The sequence below is a fragment of the Lycium ferocissimum genome, chromosome 9 (genome assembly GCF_029784015.1).
Source record: "Lycium ferocissimum isolate CSIRO_LF1 chromosome 9, AGI_CSIRO_Lferr_CH_V1, whole genome shotgun sequence".
NCBI classification, from domain to species: Eukaryota; Viridiplantae; Streptophyta; class Magnoliopsida; order Solanales; family Solanaceae; genus Lycium; species Lycium ferocissimum.
The window spans coordinates 20,564,447-20,580,071 of NC_081350.1; the positions used below are offsets into that span (position 1 = coordinate 20,564,447).

Sequence of the window (15,625 nt, forward strand, 5' to 3'; positions counted from 1 at the left end):
GTGACGATGACCACTGCGATGGCATCACCCTCCCGCTGGCTGTTTATCTACTCTCGACATAGTACTGTCAACACTATCCCCAAGAATGTGGCAACTTATCCAGCAACATCAGTTACAAATCAGGGGATTGAAGCACTGTATCTTCTCACAAGGATCCTAAAAGTTATTACTGTTTGGCTTACTACTGGTTAAAATTGAAATTGAATTATGATTTCAGTTGCCATTTCAGTTCTCTATTGAAATTGAATTATTATTTCAGTTGGCATTTCTTTGCTCAATATGAAAACATGAGAGAACTTTTATGGCTGGTTTACCAACTGAGCAATTACTTCCTTGGAAACTAGCCTCTGAATTTCAACCGCTCCATCTTCTTATCGAGACAAACAAGTTACCCATACCTATTGCCATGGTCATCGTCGGCCATTGAAGAAGCTTGTATGGCCATGAGTCTTTTTAATTGGATAATTAATTATGGGTAGAATTTTAATTAATTAGGGATAGTTTAAAATAGACCAATAGGATAATGACACGTGTATCTCTAGTTAAAATGAGAGCTATATTAGTAAGAGATATATTGCCAGGTATATTAAGACTAAAAGATAATCGAGGATATATTTAGCACCTAAAGATAACCTATGTATATTTGATCCTTTTCCGATAGTTCAAGGGTATATTTGGCCCTTTGCTGCTCTTTCTATTTAGTAAGTTGACAATTCAAACATCTTATCAATCATGTTTAAAATCACAAGATTCAAAGAGTATTTTAATTTATTATACATATCTCTAATTTTAGGACTGTAAAATTTAAAAATCTCTTTGTATTCGTTAAATTTTATATTAAATCAAACTAAGATATTTAAATTGAGACGAAGGGAGAGGGTATATGCTGATCGAGTGGATAGAATCGGGTTTAATTGACTGCTAAATTTACTTTTAGTTTATTCAACCAAGTCAGAATATATTGATTTTAGTGGGATTTGCGCCAACGACTTAAAGAAGCGTCAAAGAGTGTGTTACGTAGTAGGTCCTCCATCTCAAAATATTTGTCGTCCTTACTAAAAATATTTATTTCAAAATATTTATCATTTTATTTACTCAAATAAAATTAAATAGTTTTTTTTCCATTTTACCCTTGCATTAATTACATCAATGGACTGATTTTGTGAGTTCACATACTAACATTTAAGAGGTTTCATTTTTAATGAAACTGAGAACATGATGAAATATGTTAAAAGGGTGAAATAGTCAAAATGTTATTCTTATAAATGTTTTCTTAATAGGCGTGTAAATGAAAAAGGCGAAAAATATTTTGAGACGGAGGGAGTATAATATACATTGCTAAAAGGTTACAGATGGCTATGCCGCTGAGTACCTTGCTGCCACGTAGCACATGTACAATCCTCTTTTCCCCATCTCACTGTTTGACTCCAGCTAGCTCAAAAATCTATAGACGTCACCTAATATAATGCAGACTTATATATAAAGAGGGAGTTCTTCGGATCATAATAACTCAAAAACTGAATATTTGACGTACTTGTGCGGTTAAGATTGTCCAAAAGCACTTTGTAACCATAATGTGAATGGGAGAAAAACATATATAATTAATTATTACTCCATACTCCATTAAGTATTGTATAAGATAAAAAGTAAGTTAAGTTTTGGGACTTTGTACAGTTACTTACCATGCAACTGGTAGAAGGAAAATCAAATTACTACTACGGGTATATTATATTACTCCAGTTTGACAATTTCACTTGTCTGACACCGCTTCGGTATTTTCTCTCCCTTCTACAAGTGGAAAAACAATCACTCACCCACTTTAGTCTTCATATATAGCTGTTAAGTGTAGGCTCCTAATTAAAGCTAAGTTCTTTCTGCTCTCCAATATTGATTTCCAAGGTAATCTATCATTCTTCCGGGACATTAAATCACACGTTTGTTTCTAATTTAATGTGATACCACTTAATACAAAAATGTGTGACTATGATGCTTGATAGAGTTCATAGTTTGTGTCATTAATATCACTGCTTATTTGCCAACAATTATGGACAGCTAGCTGTTATTTAATGTGCATCTTCTTGGTTTCTTGAAAATTTTCCCTTTGGGGGTTTGTGTGAAGATGGGTTCTTGTCATGCATCATTGAGAAGTAGTTCAGAACCCCTATGGATTGTGTTCCCCTTATAGACAAACATAATCTCTATGGCCTTTGAAGTATACAATAGGAAGAAGAATTAGTATTATATAGTATATGCTTGCACCTTTTAATCTATCTTTTTGTTGTATTAATTTCTTTCTAAGGGGCAGTGGCGAAACCAGGAATTCTGACTAGGAGAATACATAGAAAATGTTACACCTGATATTTGAACCTGTATTTCTCTTATATTAATGGATTCAAAATTTTACTGTATATATGTGTGTATAGAGAAGTTTGTTTTCACCCTATTTATGCAGTACAATTTTCCTGACGAATTGAATCCCCTTAATAGCATGTGGCTCTGCCACTGGCTGGGGGGCTGGGGGTATATGGTGGTGGTGGTTGCTTTTTAGAAAAATGAGATACTTTGTGTTTAATATTGAAGTTCTATGATTGACAGTCCAATCACAATCCTAAAACTTTGTAGGTATGACTATTGAGTTATCCAACAGCCAATATTTGAGATTCATCTGAACTATAAACTAGATTCATAATGCTTAAAGCTTATCATCTAAAAAGATCAAACGATGGAAATTAACTCATATAGATATCACAGGTCTTCCTAGGCAAATTGAAAGTTAGAGGGTCAAACTCTGTTCTGCATAGTTCCATTTTCATGATCTTCGATTTTTAAGTACTTGACATAAGTTGATTGCACCAGTTATCTCCTGCATCCTTCTATCTCTTGTACTGTTCTAAGTATACTTTGTTTCTTTTATGTTTTTCTTAGAATTTGAACACCTTAATTGTGAGCCTTCTTACATTTTCTCTTCATTTTCCATTTACAGTTCTGTTTGTCTGGGCTCAATTGTTTTGAGGAAAGTGTTTTTGTAGGTACAAATTCATTTCCATTGTTCGATTGTCTCAAGAATGTTGTAAAGAAAAAGAATTTTGCATTGATTGAAGCAAAATAACTTTGTATAGTTAGGAGTACAACACATTTTCTTTCTCAACTCTTTCTGCTCTTTCATCAATATACAATGTGTTTCTATGCCTATAATTTTTACAACTATCCAAATGCGCGCAAACTGGCCCGGACAACACCGTAACCAAAAAAAAAAAAAAAAAAAAGGGTACAACTATCACCAAAGAACATGTATTTGGATATTTGGTAGTCTGTAATACATGTTCTTACATGATCTTGGCTTCTATAATAGCTAGAGAGAATCCAAGCTGCTGACTACTTAAAAAATGAAGTTTGGGAGAGAATTTAAGGATCAAATGGTGCCTGAGTGGATTGAGGCTTATATGGACTATGGCGAGCTCAAACACCTCTTGAAAGGTATAAACTGCACGAGGAAAGGAGATATTGAGAATCAAGAAAGTGAAATTGGGAAAAGCCAACAAAAGAATTGGACAAAGTTATCAAATGGAAAGTTGTGTGTACCAGCTGATCTAGGAGAAGCTGAAAAGTCATTTTTTGAAAAATTGGATAATGAGCTTGGAAGAGTTAATAGCTTTTACAAGGACAAAGTGGAAGAGGAAAAGGGAGAAGCTGCTGAATTGGCCAAACAAATGGATGCTTTGATAGCTCTCCGGGAAAAGGTAAAAGAAAAGGATACCAAAGATTTGCCAGCAGACAAAGCTACTACTGCAGCATCCTCAAAGATTACTTCTCCAAGCAGGGCGTTGAGTGAAGGTAGGTCCAGTAAACTATCACCTTTTTCAGTCATTACAAGCCTTTGGCTAGTGCAAATACTGTAGAACCTTGTCTGCTATGTTGCTCGGATACGAGTGCACCTATCTACACGGGTGCACATCTGGAGGTCAAATTCGTCATCACATATACAATTAGTGTAATTATGGCTTAAGTTTTTATTTTTAGTTACTTGAATTATCTTGCTTTAGTAGTTAGTACTCTTAACTTCATTGAAAGGTGTTTGGGATACGGTTAGCATTTTTGGAGGATCTGACATGGGTATAATGATATTTTTGAAAGATCTAAGCAACATAGCTACTCTCCGCATATTCCATAAACATATACTTGAAAGGCTTTTTGATCATGAATGATGGTGAATACAAACAGAAATGAGAGCCTTAATGGGAAATTATACCCTAATCTTCTAGAAAAGTGCATAGTTCTTTATTCAGATTATGTACTAGGACTAATCAAACATGATTATCAGAAGAATTCTTTGACATAATATATTTGGTTGCTATGATGTAAAGGGTTCATGGACTAGCAAGGTGGTGAAAACGCAGCTGACATTCTGATTGTAAGCTTCTATTTCATAAGATTTGCTTTGCACTTATTAGATGTCTAAAATGCAGAGAAAGACAACCTCGACTTCACAAAAGAAGTGGACAAGTTTGGCGAGAACCCCATAAAACCAGCTTCTTCTTCAAGCAATAATAAAGATCCTTCATTAGATCAACATGGACGTACTCCCTCAGACGTTCTTGAATGCGTCAAAATTCAAAATACATCTGGCACTCCAAAATCATCGGTAGAAAGACTATTACTTGGTACCACCGAGAAAGAGTGTAGCTTCAGTCAAGATGAGCTAAAGGAGGTTGAAGAAAAGTTGAGAAAGGCCTTTGTTGAGTTCTACCAGAAACTTCGCCATCTAAATCAGTACAGGTTCTCAAGAAAAGGATCTAAATTAACTTTTTAAATTGCAAAAGAGATATTTTGGTGCTTCCAATTTTTCTTCGGTGTTTATCTGACTCTTCTTTCACTGATGAACCAGTTTTATGAACCTCTCAGCATTTTCTAAGATCCTAGAAAAATATGAAAAGGTCAGACACGCATCAGGTGCATATTTAGCTTTCTGAATAAAACTTCAGTTCGTGGAATAGGTATAGAAAAATTGCATTATGTGACAACAACAGTACTTCTTTAGTTACCACTAATTGATTTATGAATGGCCAACTGCAGATTACTTCAAGAAAGGTGATGAGATCGTACATGAAAGTCGTGGATAACTCCTATATTGGAAGTTCTGATGAGGTCTGTTCAAATTCACTGAATCCAATCAAGGGATTTGGATTATTTTCTTTAGTGCTTTTCAGTTTGTCAGGTAAAAGGAAGTATGCTAAAGAAAAGAGCATACATGTTGAAAAGAAAAAAACCGCTATTCGATGGACCAAATACCTACTGTTTAATTTAAGTGTTTTGATTTAAGCTAGACTATTTTAATGGTTCAAAAAGCAGTATATGTTATGTTAAAATGCATGAAATTTTCATTGTGCTGCAAACGAATGCAAAAAGCCACTTTACTTAAGGTGTATTAATTGAATGTTAAAAATCCTCTGAATTCTCCGAATATTAACACTGAGAAGTATTTTCTTACAGAAATGAAAACTATATATGATAAGATGGCAGGTTGTAGTACCCTTAATTAGTAACTACCCTAAGCTTGCATGCCTTGTCCATATTAATATACTCCGGATTTGTTTATGCTCCATTATAGATTCACTTCGTTTGTTTTTCATGTTCTAGGTTAGTAGTCTACTGAAGAAGGTAGAAGCAACATTTGTCAAGCACTTTTCCAATTCTGAGCAAGGGGATGGCATCAAATTATTAAGGCCAAAAAGAAAACGAGAGAAACACAGCTTACGATTTCGTTCAGGTTGAGAACTGCTCTTTATTAAAAAAAATTATTCACAGTTCTCAACATCTGTTTAGCTTATAGCTTATCCTTTGTTCTCTATGTTCAGGATTCTTCTGTGGATTCTCAATTGCTCTAATTATTGCGGTTGGGTTAATCATACAAACAAGAAAGTTATTGGACAAGGAGGAGGCTACATTATACTTGGATAGCATCTTCCCCCTTTACAGGTTAAGAAATTTTTTGGATCTTCAAATAATCCATGGTTAAAATGAAAGAACACAGCTAGATCTGAAATATATACCTTAAATTATCTTGCAGTTTCTACGGATACATCATCTTACATATGCTTTTTTGTGCTGCAAATATATACTTGTGGAGGTGCTATAGAATCAACTACGCGTTTATACTAGGATTCAAGCCAGGAACCGAATTAGATCACAGGGAAGTTTTCCTTTTAGTCTCTGGTCTTGCAGTTCTTGTACTCACCGCTTGCCTGGTACAATTGCATATCAGGATGGACTCGAGGATCCAAGATCACGAGACATATGTCGAACTGGTCCCTTTGGGCTTACTCATTGTGAGATTTCAAATACAAGTTAAATGCCGGTTGAGCACTATAATCATTTACATTTTGTCTAATCAATTCTCTGATTCAAATGCAGGGTTTAGTCCTCATATGTCTCTGTCCTTTTAACATCATCTATCGTTCGAGCCGTTTCTTCCTTATTCGAAGTCTATTTCGTAGTAGTTGTGCTCCTTTTTACAAGGTGGTTAATCCTACTATGCTTGAATTCTATATATAAGTCAATGGTGGTTGACTCTACCATGCTTGAATTCTATTTACAAGTCAAACTTCTCTGTAACAGCATCGTTTGTTCCGATACTTTTTGATTGTTATAGCGAAATGTTGTTATAACGAACATATAAACATAAATGAAAGATCGGTTCCACAAAAAACATAGCTGTTATAATGAAATGTTATTATAGAGAATGGCTGTTGCCTGTTAGAGAAAGGTCTGTCTGTATGTAGAATATGTTTTTGTCGACTTTTGGTTGAATTTACAAGAGTTGATAGTGTTTATCTGCAGGTCAATATGATAGATTTTTTCTTATCAGACCAGCTAACCAGCCAGGTTTCTTACTTTATTGGACAATCAATAAGTGATATGGATCTTCTTCTTCTTTTTTAATTTTAATTTCTGACCTCTTTCTGCATCTGCTTGACCTCAGACACAAGCGATAAGAAGTTTCGTATACTACATTTGTTATTATGGTTGGGGAAAAGCCTCTACTGGACGAAAAATGTGCCACGTTAGTGATGTCTACATCGTCTTCTATTACATTTCAGCTGCAATTCCTTATTGGATTCGATTCTTCCAGGTACTCATACATTTTGTCATAACCAAAACATTAGCCTATCGGAGTGTACTCAATGGATCAAATTAATGTCCAGTGTATGCGACGATTAGTGGAAGAGAAAAAGATGCAGCATGGATTCAACAGTTTCACCTATTTCTCGATGCTTCTGTCAGTTGTCCTTCAGTCAACATTCAGACTACGGAAAAAAACGACTTGGAAAGTGTGGGCTTTGGCTAGCTCGTTTGTTGCAGCTCTGGCAAACATATCTTGGGATATCAAGATGGACTGGGGTCTTCTTCAACATAAGTCGAGAAATTTTCTTCTAAGAGACAAGCTACTGCTACCCCACAAAACTGCATATTACATAGCTATGGTAAAGTTTCCAAGTTGATGATACACAAAGTCCCTTGTATATTCTTTCCCAATCTAATATTTTCTTGCTCATTTGATGGTAGATTCTTGAGGTTCTCCTGAGATTTGTGTGGCTGCAAGTAGTATTGAGTTTTGACATGCGCCCACTACGTGGAAAAGTCATAACAAGCACATTTGCAAGCTTAGAAATTCTTCGTCGTGGCATTTGGAACTTCTTTAGGTAAATTTTATTGTCCCTGTGCTATATTAGGAGTTCAACGGTATACTTTTTCTTCTTTTTTCGCCGCTTGTTTCTTATGATAGACGAATGAAAATGGATACGTTTTGAGTTATGATTGTTCTTTTCAGATTGGAGAATGAGCACCTAAACAATGTTGGGGAGTACCGAGCATTCAAGTCGCTCCCGTTGCCCTTCGTTACATATGACGAGAAGGTTGGCAAAAATGAGTAGGATGATACGTCTTATATCTGTTCTGTTTCATCAAAAGATGAATGTGTAATAGAGTACCCTTTCCCAGGAGGGTTGCATACATTTTCAATTGCCAGTTCTGTGTATGCAAATATTAGTTATTACAAACAATCTTAAATACTTTGTAAACTTTTTCATCAAACTTTTATTTATCTCTTATAGGCTAATGAACTTTACACGTTAAGATCATTTCTAAAAAGAATTATGTGGATTCAATGAATCCAAACTCATTTATTCTAAAGAAACAACTGTGGGTTTTGCCTAGATTTTCTTTTTGTTTTTTTTTCATAAATTTTATTTACTTGATTAAAGTTTATAAATCATAAGACATTATCTTCATAATTCAAAACCACAATAGAAGGGTATTAACTGATTATAAGTTGAAAAGGATGAAAAAGGCTTAATACCTAGATAGTCCCTTAAATTTTGACATATTTTGTAAGATAGACACTCAAACTTAGTTAGTAACAGATAGACACTTGAACTTGGCAAAAGTGAATCTTTTAAACACTCGTTTACATAAGGTCTAAGTGTGTGAAATACACTTACTTATGATGTGTTGAGTGGACCAATTATTGAATGACACGTGTAGTTTTTAAAAAAGTTTATAATATATAACTAAATTATATATTAAAAATTTGAAAAGTACTTATGTTAAAGAAATATAATAAGGAAAAAGAAAAAACAAACTCCTCCCACCCACTAACCCTTTACACCCCCACCTCCCCACGCAGTGGCGGAGCCACACTATGCCGAGGGGGTTCCAAACCCCCTTAGAGGAAAAAAACACTATTTTTACAAGGTTAAAATTATTTTTTATGTATATATAGTAGATGTTGAATCCCTTGGGCTTCTTCGTATGTTTAATTTTTTATATCTTGAACCCCCTCAGTGGAAATCCTGGCTCCGCCACTGTCCCCACGCCAAACCAATTCCATCTTTTCCCAAAAAACACCCGGCCCTTCAAAATACTCACTCAATTTTTGGTCATATGAGTAAAAAACTTTGCTTAGAATCGGACCTCACCTTCAGACTTTCTCCAAGTTTTGACGCCATAAACCACAGCCAAGAATATCCATTTTTTGAGTACAAGATTTGATGTTTAGAAATATCCATGTGTTGGGTTTAATGCTTCATTTTCACAGTAAGCACATTAGAAATTACATCAAACGATTTATTTGTATAATTGTATCTTATTGGGTTTTCTTCTATAAAATTATATTTTCTAGTGATATAGTAATAATTTAATTACCAAAACAAGGTCATCGTAGCTATGGAGAACATGAAGCCAATGGTGAAGGAGAAGAATATTAGGATATCATGGAGGAGTTACGAGACACACATGGAGTTGTTTTTGGAAATGTAAAAAGTCAATTACATATGTAAAGTAATTTGAGTAAAAAAAAGAAAGCATAATTTGAGTTATTCAATCGCTTAGCTGTGTGTACAAAACATGCATTTGCCATGTCATCATGAGATGCCTATGAGATACACTTTCGCCAAGTTTAAGGGTCTATCTGGTCACTGATAAAGTTTGAATGTCTATCTTACAAAACCTGTCAAGTTTAAGGGCCTATATAGGTATTAAGCCGATGAAAAATTATTTCCTAATGAGATAAGGGTCAAAAACTGTTACACCTCGGATTTTTTGCCACGTTAAAGTCGCATCATGAGTTAGTCGACGCAAGTTCAAAAGAAATTATGTTGAGGATAAAAGGGATTGATTTTATTAATATAAATGGTTACAAGAGTCTATAAATAATATTAGTAAGTGGCGGAAGATTTGGAGGGTGAATGAATCAAAGACGCATGAGTTTCGCCAAAAGTCGGCAAGTTGGGAATACGATAACTTGTACTTTTGGGTGAGATTAGGGGTGCTCCACATGCTAAGAAAGTAATGATATGAAGTATTTGAATTGTATAATGGTCTCTTGTTAAGTTTGGAAGCCAAACTAGTTGTAATACGAAAGTTGACAAAGGGCGTCGCAAGTTAAGTTTGTAAATTTCACTGAAATTTGGGTCAGATGTCTCGGAGCTTTTCTCTCAATCTACTTGGATTTACGGGGTGATCCACCTACCAAATCGAAATTCTACGAGTCTAGTTTCCAGAGCATTTTACCGTTCGTCGATACAATATCGGAGTTGAGAGATATTCGCATTTCCGTCCAGGGACATAAACGGTCACGGAACAAGTGCTCTAGGTCGGTGGTGCACTTTTGCCTTGTATATATATAAGGCCTTTCACGATTTTTCCCTTCATTTTATCATCTTCATGACCTAGAAAACCCTCAAACTTTTTCCAATTAATCCTCCACCAATCTCAATCCAAACCAAGAGCAAATATATCAACTTTAACATGAAGAACAACATGGCAACTTCGAAATTGTGATTTCTTCACTATTTTACCTTTCGGAGGAAAACCTTGCTTTGAAGTAACATGGAGTTTGAAGTGGTTTTCATGACCTAAGGTACATTTTAATTTCCTTTTGATCTCTTTGAACTTCTACAAGTAATTGATCATAGAAATTGGTGAAAACCCCCATAGAACAAGCTCTTCTATATTCTTATGAAACTTTCATGAACTTAGCTTATTTGTTGGGGAATGTTTTATATGGTTTTGTTGTGTTGTTTGGAGTTATGGTGATATGGATGGGATCATATTGAAGAGGAGAAGTAGAAAAGTAGAATTTGGTAGCGTTTTACGGGAAAATTTCAATACATAAAGGGCCTATAAATTCATGCCCATGAGTTGCTCGATTAAATGTCTAGATGAAGATTTCTATAAGCTATGACCTTGGTTTTGATCTTGAATAGTCCGTATTATGTAGGAAATCGTTCGTAATGCATTCAAGGACTCGGGAAACATATATAACTCCATCGGCGAGGTATGTAGGGCTTTCTATTCTCTTTGTGGCATGACTAGATTTCAAATGACCTTTCATTGAAAAGTTGTTCCGCTAACTTGGATCGATCGCGTTCTATGATAATTGAGCTGACGCATACTCATCTATGACTTATACCAAATTATGGTCCACATCTCCTTTTGGCTATCGATTAAAAGACTTTCCATTCAGCTTGTGTCGATTATGTCCCAAAATGGTTAAGCTTACCCTTTTCTCATGAATAGTTTGTATCGAAGTACCTTTCACATTTCGTATCCCTCTTGTTTATGGAATGAAGAATGATATTAGTTATGGTACTTTTCACATAAAATTTGAGTTGATTGTACTTCCTTTAATTGAGTTAATTGTCTATTGCTCCAAGGTGACGAATCTCTCGTTGGCACACTTTTTTTTGATAAAAGTTGTGTCGATCATATTTCATAAGAGTTTGACTAACTTTGGCTTCATGAATAATTCATAACAAGATGTTTCCTTGTACTTTTACTTCTTTGGCCTAATGATCAAATAATGATAAACGTAGCGACAATAATGAAAATCGGAGGGTAACGACGACAGGTCACTCCGACTCTTCTTATGATATCTCTTCTGAGGTCAGTCTTGCATTGCACTTATATATATATATATATATATATATATATGTATTTATTTTCATTACCTAGCCGCGCTATAGTCGGCCGGGTAGGCACTTATATGTGCACCTAGACATGTTTCTTTCTTTACCGAGCCGTGTTGTAGGCGGCCGGGTAGGCACGTAGCTGTGCACCTAGATGTATTTATTTCTTTACCGAGCCGTGTTGTAGGCGGCGGGTAGGCACGTAGGCATTGCCACCGATCAACAGAGATGATGTTATGATGATGAGCTCGCCTCTACGTAGGATTTATTATTGTTATATGATGCGATATATGCCTCCACGGTGAGGAATGATTTTACGGGCATGCATTTACATTTATGTCATGGTTATGGTTGCCCTCGGTGGGTCTCGTTCGAGTTTTAGGTTTGTCTCTAGATCTTTTCCCATGATTATCCGTATCTCTTATGCTTATGTTATATTTACACTTACCACCTTACATACTCGGTACATATTTCGTCGACGCATTTTGTCTTGTTGCGATCATGCCCACAGGTACGGTAGACAGATGGTGTACCTTTCTCGGTAGGATACCGAGTTCGGCGGGGATGTTCGCACTCCATTCTCGGAGTTCTTCGGTCGAGTCATTAAATAGGATGCATGCATATATATAGAGAGAGTATAGCTATCGTACGCCGTGCCCTTGTCCCGACCGGCTGATGCATATTAGTGCTCTTGAGGCTTGCAGTATATCGGTCGGTGTACGGGTATTGTGTTTGGCCTTGCCGCTTCGACTAGTTTTCTTTCTTGGTTGTGGCCTTGTCGGCCTAGTTATGCATATATGTGTTGTTGGGCCTTCTCTGCTTGCGTTAAAGTTGTTATGATATACTTCTTACTATTGTTATTCGAGCGCCTCGAACGGCCTATGATTCACGTTATAGAGCTTAGATATCACAGTTGGTTCGCTCGGCCCCTTCGGGTGCCGGGTGCCGGCCACACCCCCAAGGTTGGGGTGTGACAAAAACACACCTTAACTGTCATTTTTTTTTTTTGAATTTCATACCTAAACTATCAAAAGGTTGAGAAAATTACATAAACTATCACTATCTAGTTTGCAAAACACACTTCAAATTATTCTTAAATGGCATGTGATCTACACCCACCATTTTATATAAAAATGTTGCCAAGTGTTGTCCACGTGGATAAATAATGTTACAATGGCACCTATATGGAAATTATTAAAAAAAACTAATTGTTTTAAAAAACAAACTGAAAAATAATAATTTTTGTAAAAAAATATCAAAAATTATAGAAAATAAAAAATAGCTTAAAAATGGAAAAGTTTTTTTTTTTTTTTTTTAAAGAAAACTGATTATTTAGTTTCACATTTTTTTTTTTTAAAAAAAAGATCAACTTTTTCATTTTTTTAATCATTTTTTTCATTTTTTTTTTAAAAATCCAGATTTAAAAAAAAAAAAATATACAGTTTTTTTTATAAAAAAATATTATTTTTTAATTTTCATGTATGTGCCACCATAGCATTACTTACGCCCTGTGGACAATTTTTTGAGAAAATTTCAGCTTCACTTGCCTTTTGGAGAGTGAGTTCACACATTTAGTTCAGATGTGTTTTACAAACTAGATAGTGATAGTTTAGGTAGTTTTCTCAACCTTATGATAGTTTAGGTATGAAACTAAAAAAAAAAAAGTGATAGTTAGGATATGTTTTTGTCCCTTATCTCTTTCCTAATCTTAGTAAAGAAAATGAAAGAGGAAAATAGCATTAGGTTTTTTAAAAATCAAAAACCAAACCAACAATAACTAATTGCGCACTATATTTGATTTGGATTTATTTTGATTTTCATTGAAAAAACTGTCTCAAACTGAACAATGAACACCCTTAATTGATATTAATGTGTATAACTAAAGAAGGTGATAATGATAACAATTTTTCATGTTTTCAGACAGTCAATTAGAATAAGCTATGATCCGATTGTTTAAATACAATTTACTAACAAGTTTAAAGGGTTGTCAATGTATTAAGCAAAAACTAATTAATACATTGTTAATTTGGAAGGGTTAATTGCTTGATGTTTTCCCGTTTCATGCAATTTGATTAAATCATTGTTATAACTCAAGATTATTATAAAAGTAACAAAAATAGAGATTATTATTAAGGAAAGTACATGGGACAAAATCTTACGAATTTTCCTTTTTCCAGTCCTGGTTCGGACTGCGTTAATTGATCCTAGGTTGATTTTGACACGGAAGAAAAATCAAGAAACCTCAAGTTCAATCCGTGTCTACATGGGAAAAATCAACAAATCAATAAAAGGGTCACTAGACCCTCTATTCTTCATTCATTCATACTGCTTACTTTCCAAAAAATATTCTTCCTACTGCTTAATTTCACTTACGTCATGGAAGACGTTGATAATGTGAATGATCATCAATTTCCCGACAATGTTCCAATGTTGTCTTCAGAAGATAGTGTTGTAGATGCCAACCCAATTAGCTATTTTCTTCCTCCTCAGTTATCATCAACACTAACATCAACTCCTCTTTCTAGTACTAGTACTGATGATTTTTCTTTAATGTACCCCATGGCCATTCTAGATGACGACGACGACGACACTGCTTTGTTTTCAGAAATTTCTGAAAACCATTCAAACTCAACCCTGTCTCTGTTTCCAGAAACTTTTGAAAACCCTTCAGAACCCGCTTTTTCTCTATTTCCTGAAGTTTCCACTGTCCTGTGTCTTTCTTTGCCGGGCACACCTTCGACTATAATTAGTCAAGATTCTTCTGCTTCATCAAACAATGCATCAGGTAATTGTGCTCCCAAAAGGTTGCACAATTTGTCTCTGTTTCCAGAACTTCTTGAAAACTTAGGTTCTTTGAAACCAATTGCAAACAATAATCCTCCTCTTCCTCCTCATCCGCCATCATCAACATCATCGCCACCGTCCACTGCTCTCTGTCTTTCTCTACCATCCACACCCGATACCTCTTCGACTATAACGACTCTCCAATGCTTCATTGGTAGTCAAGATTCTTCATCATCGGGTAATTGTGCTACAAAAAGGTCGTTGTTCCAAGAATCAACGAACAACCCCAAACGGCAATGTCTAATGGTGGGGGAAGAAGGGCATTGGATAACTAAGAAATTGACTAAGAGCGATGTGAATGGAGCTTCAAGGCTATTGTTACGTAGACAAGAAGTGAAGAGTTATATTTTGCCTTTCTTGAATGAGGAACAACAAGCTATAGTTTGTCAAGATAAATGTGGGATTGATGTAACTGTATTTGATTTGGATACACAAACAGAACATATTTTGACCCTCAAGAAATGGGCAACTAATAACTTTCAACTCGTTAAAGCCTGGACTACGGAGTTTGTGAAAAGAAGGAATCTGAAACAGGATGATGTGATTGCCATTCGTTGGGAGAAAAACAATTCAAGATTTTGCTTTCGAGTTGAGACGAGACGTCAAGAAACTGGTGTATGATCTTCGTAGTGTCTAAATAGTTATGTTAATTTTTGTTCTATTAAATGGTTTATTCTTTTGTAAGTATTGAGACAAAGCTTTTTAATGTTGCTTCATTTATATAATCATTTTTTTTGTTTCCAGTATTCTGTTTTGATCTTTAGTTTAGCTTAAAAGAAGAAAAAATTGAGTTCACTGCAGGCTGTTTGGCTAAAAATTCCTTAATATGAAAAATGCTTTTGTGTCAAGAACGCCATGTTTGGCTAATCAATTTGAAAAGTATTTTTGTATCTATTAGATTGTAGTAATAACTTGTGCTTGACTAAAATTTCAAAAGTGCTCTTGAGGAAAAGCTAGTATTTGACCAAACAACTCAAAACTTTAAAATAATCACTGTTATTTTTTTATTTTTTTAAAAAAGTTTAACTTCTCCGAAGCTTGATTTTAGCAAAGTGCTTAGTTCGATTTTCAAATGAGACTTCCAAACCAAATTAGAAGCTGCCCATTGGGAAACACTTGAATATGACAGCATGAAGGGGACTGCCTTAATTATCAAGTCTCTGTTTAACCAGGGAGCTTCCTATTATGCACAAAAGAAAGCAATAATAAAAGGATTCAAGTTTATATTACACACCGATAATATAGGAGCTTTTTACACTATTAGTGAGTTCAACTGGACAGATATACAGTGATGTTGCTTCAAATGGAGAAATATA

General features: G+C 35.0%; 2 protein-coding genes across 4 annotated transcripts; both read left to right on the forward strand.

Moving 5' to 3' along the window:
* The first annotated feature begins 1,606 nt into the window (after positions 1–1,606).
* Positions 1,607–8,128, forward strand: LOC132029845 (phosphate transporter PHO1 homolog 10-like). Of its 3 annotated transcripts, XM_059419226.1 has the most exons (15): positions 1,607–1,899; positions 2,984–3,029; positions 3,353–3,834; positions 4,467–4,776; positions 4,886–4,934; positions 5,074–5,145; positions 5,638–5,767; positions 5,856–5,976; positions 6,068–6,326; positions 6,412–6,516; positions 6,838–6,882; positions 6,980–7,129; positions 7,203–7,481; positions 7,564–7,700; positions 7,829–8,128. In XM_059419226.1, exons 3-15 carry the CDS (start codon positions 3,387–3,389, stop codon positions 7,929–7,931), a joined length of 2,208 nt encoding a protein of 735 aa, XP_059275209.1. In that variant the 5' UTR covers positions 1,607–1,899; positions 2,984–3,029; positions 3,353–3,386; the 3' UTR covers positions 7,932–8,128. The 3 variants fall into 3 exon arrangements, with proteins under 3 accessions (XP_059275209.1, XP_059275208.1, XP_059275210.1); XM_059419225.1 differs by lacking the exon at positions 2,984–3,029; XM_059419227.1 differs by lacking the exon at positions 1,607–1,899 and having other exon boundaries at positions 2,975–3,029.
* A 5,695-nt stretch (positions 8,129–13,823) lies between these two features.
* On the forward strand, positions 13,824–15,179 carry LOC132069284 (uncharacterized). The gene has a single exon (XM_059462685.1). The coding sequence runs from the start codon at positions 13,842–13,844 to the stop codon at positions 14,928–14,930; it is 1,089 nt and encodes a 362-aa protein (XP_059318668.1). The 5' UTR covers positions 13,824–13,841; the 3' UTR covers positions 14,931–15,179.
* The last annotated feature ends 446 nt before the right edge of the window (positions 15,180–15,625 follow it).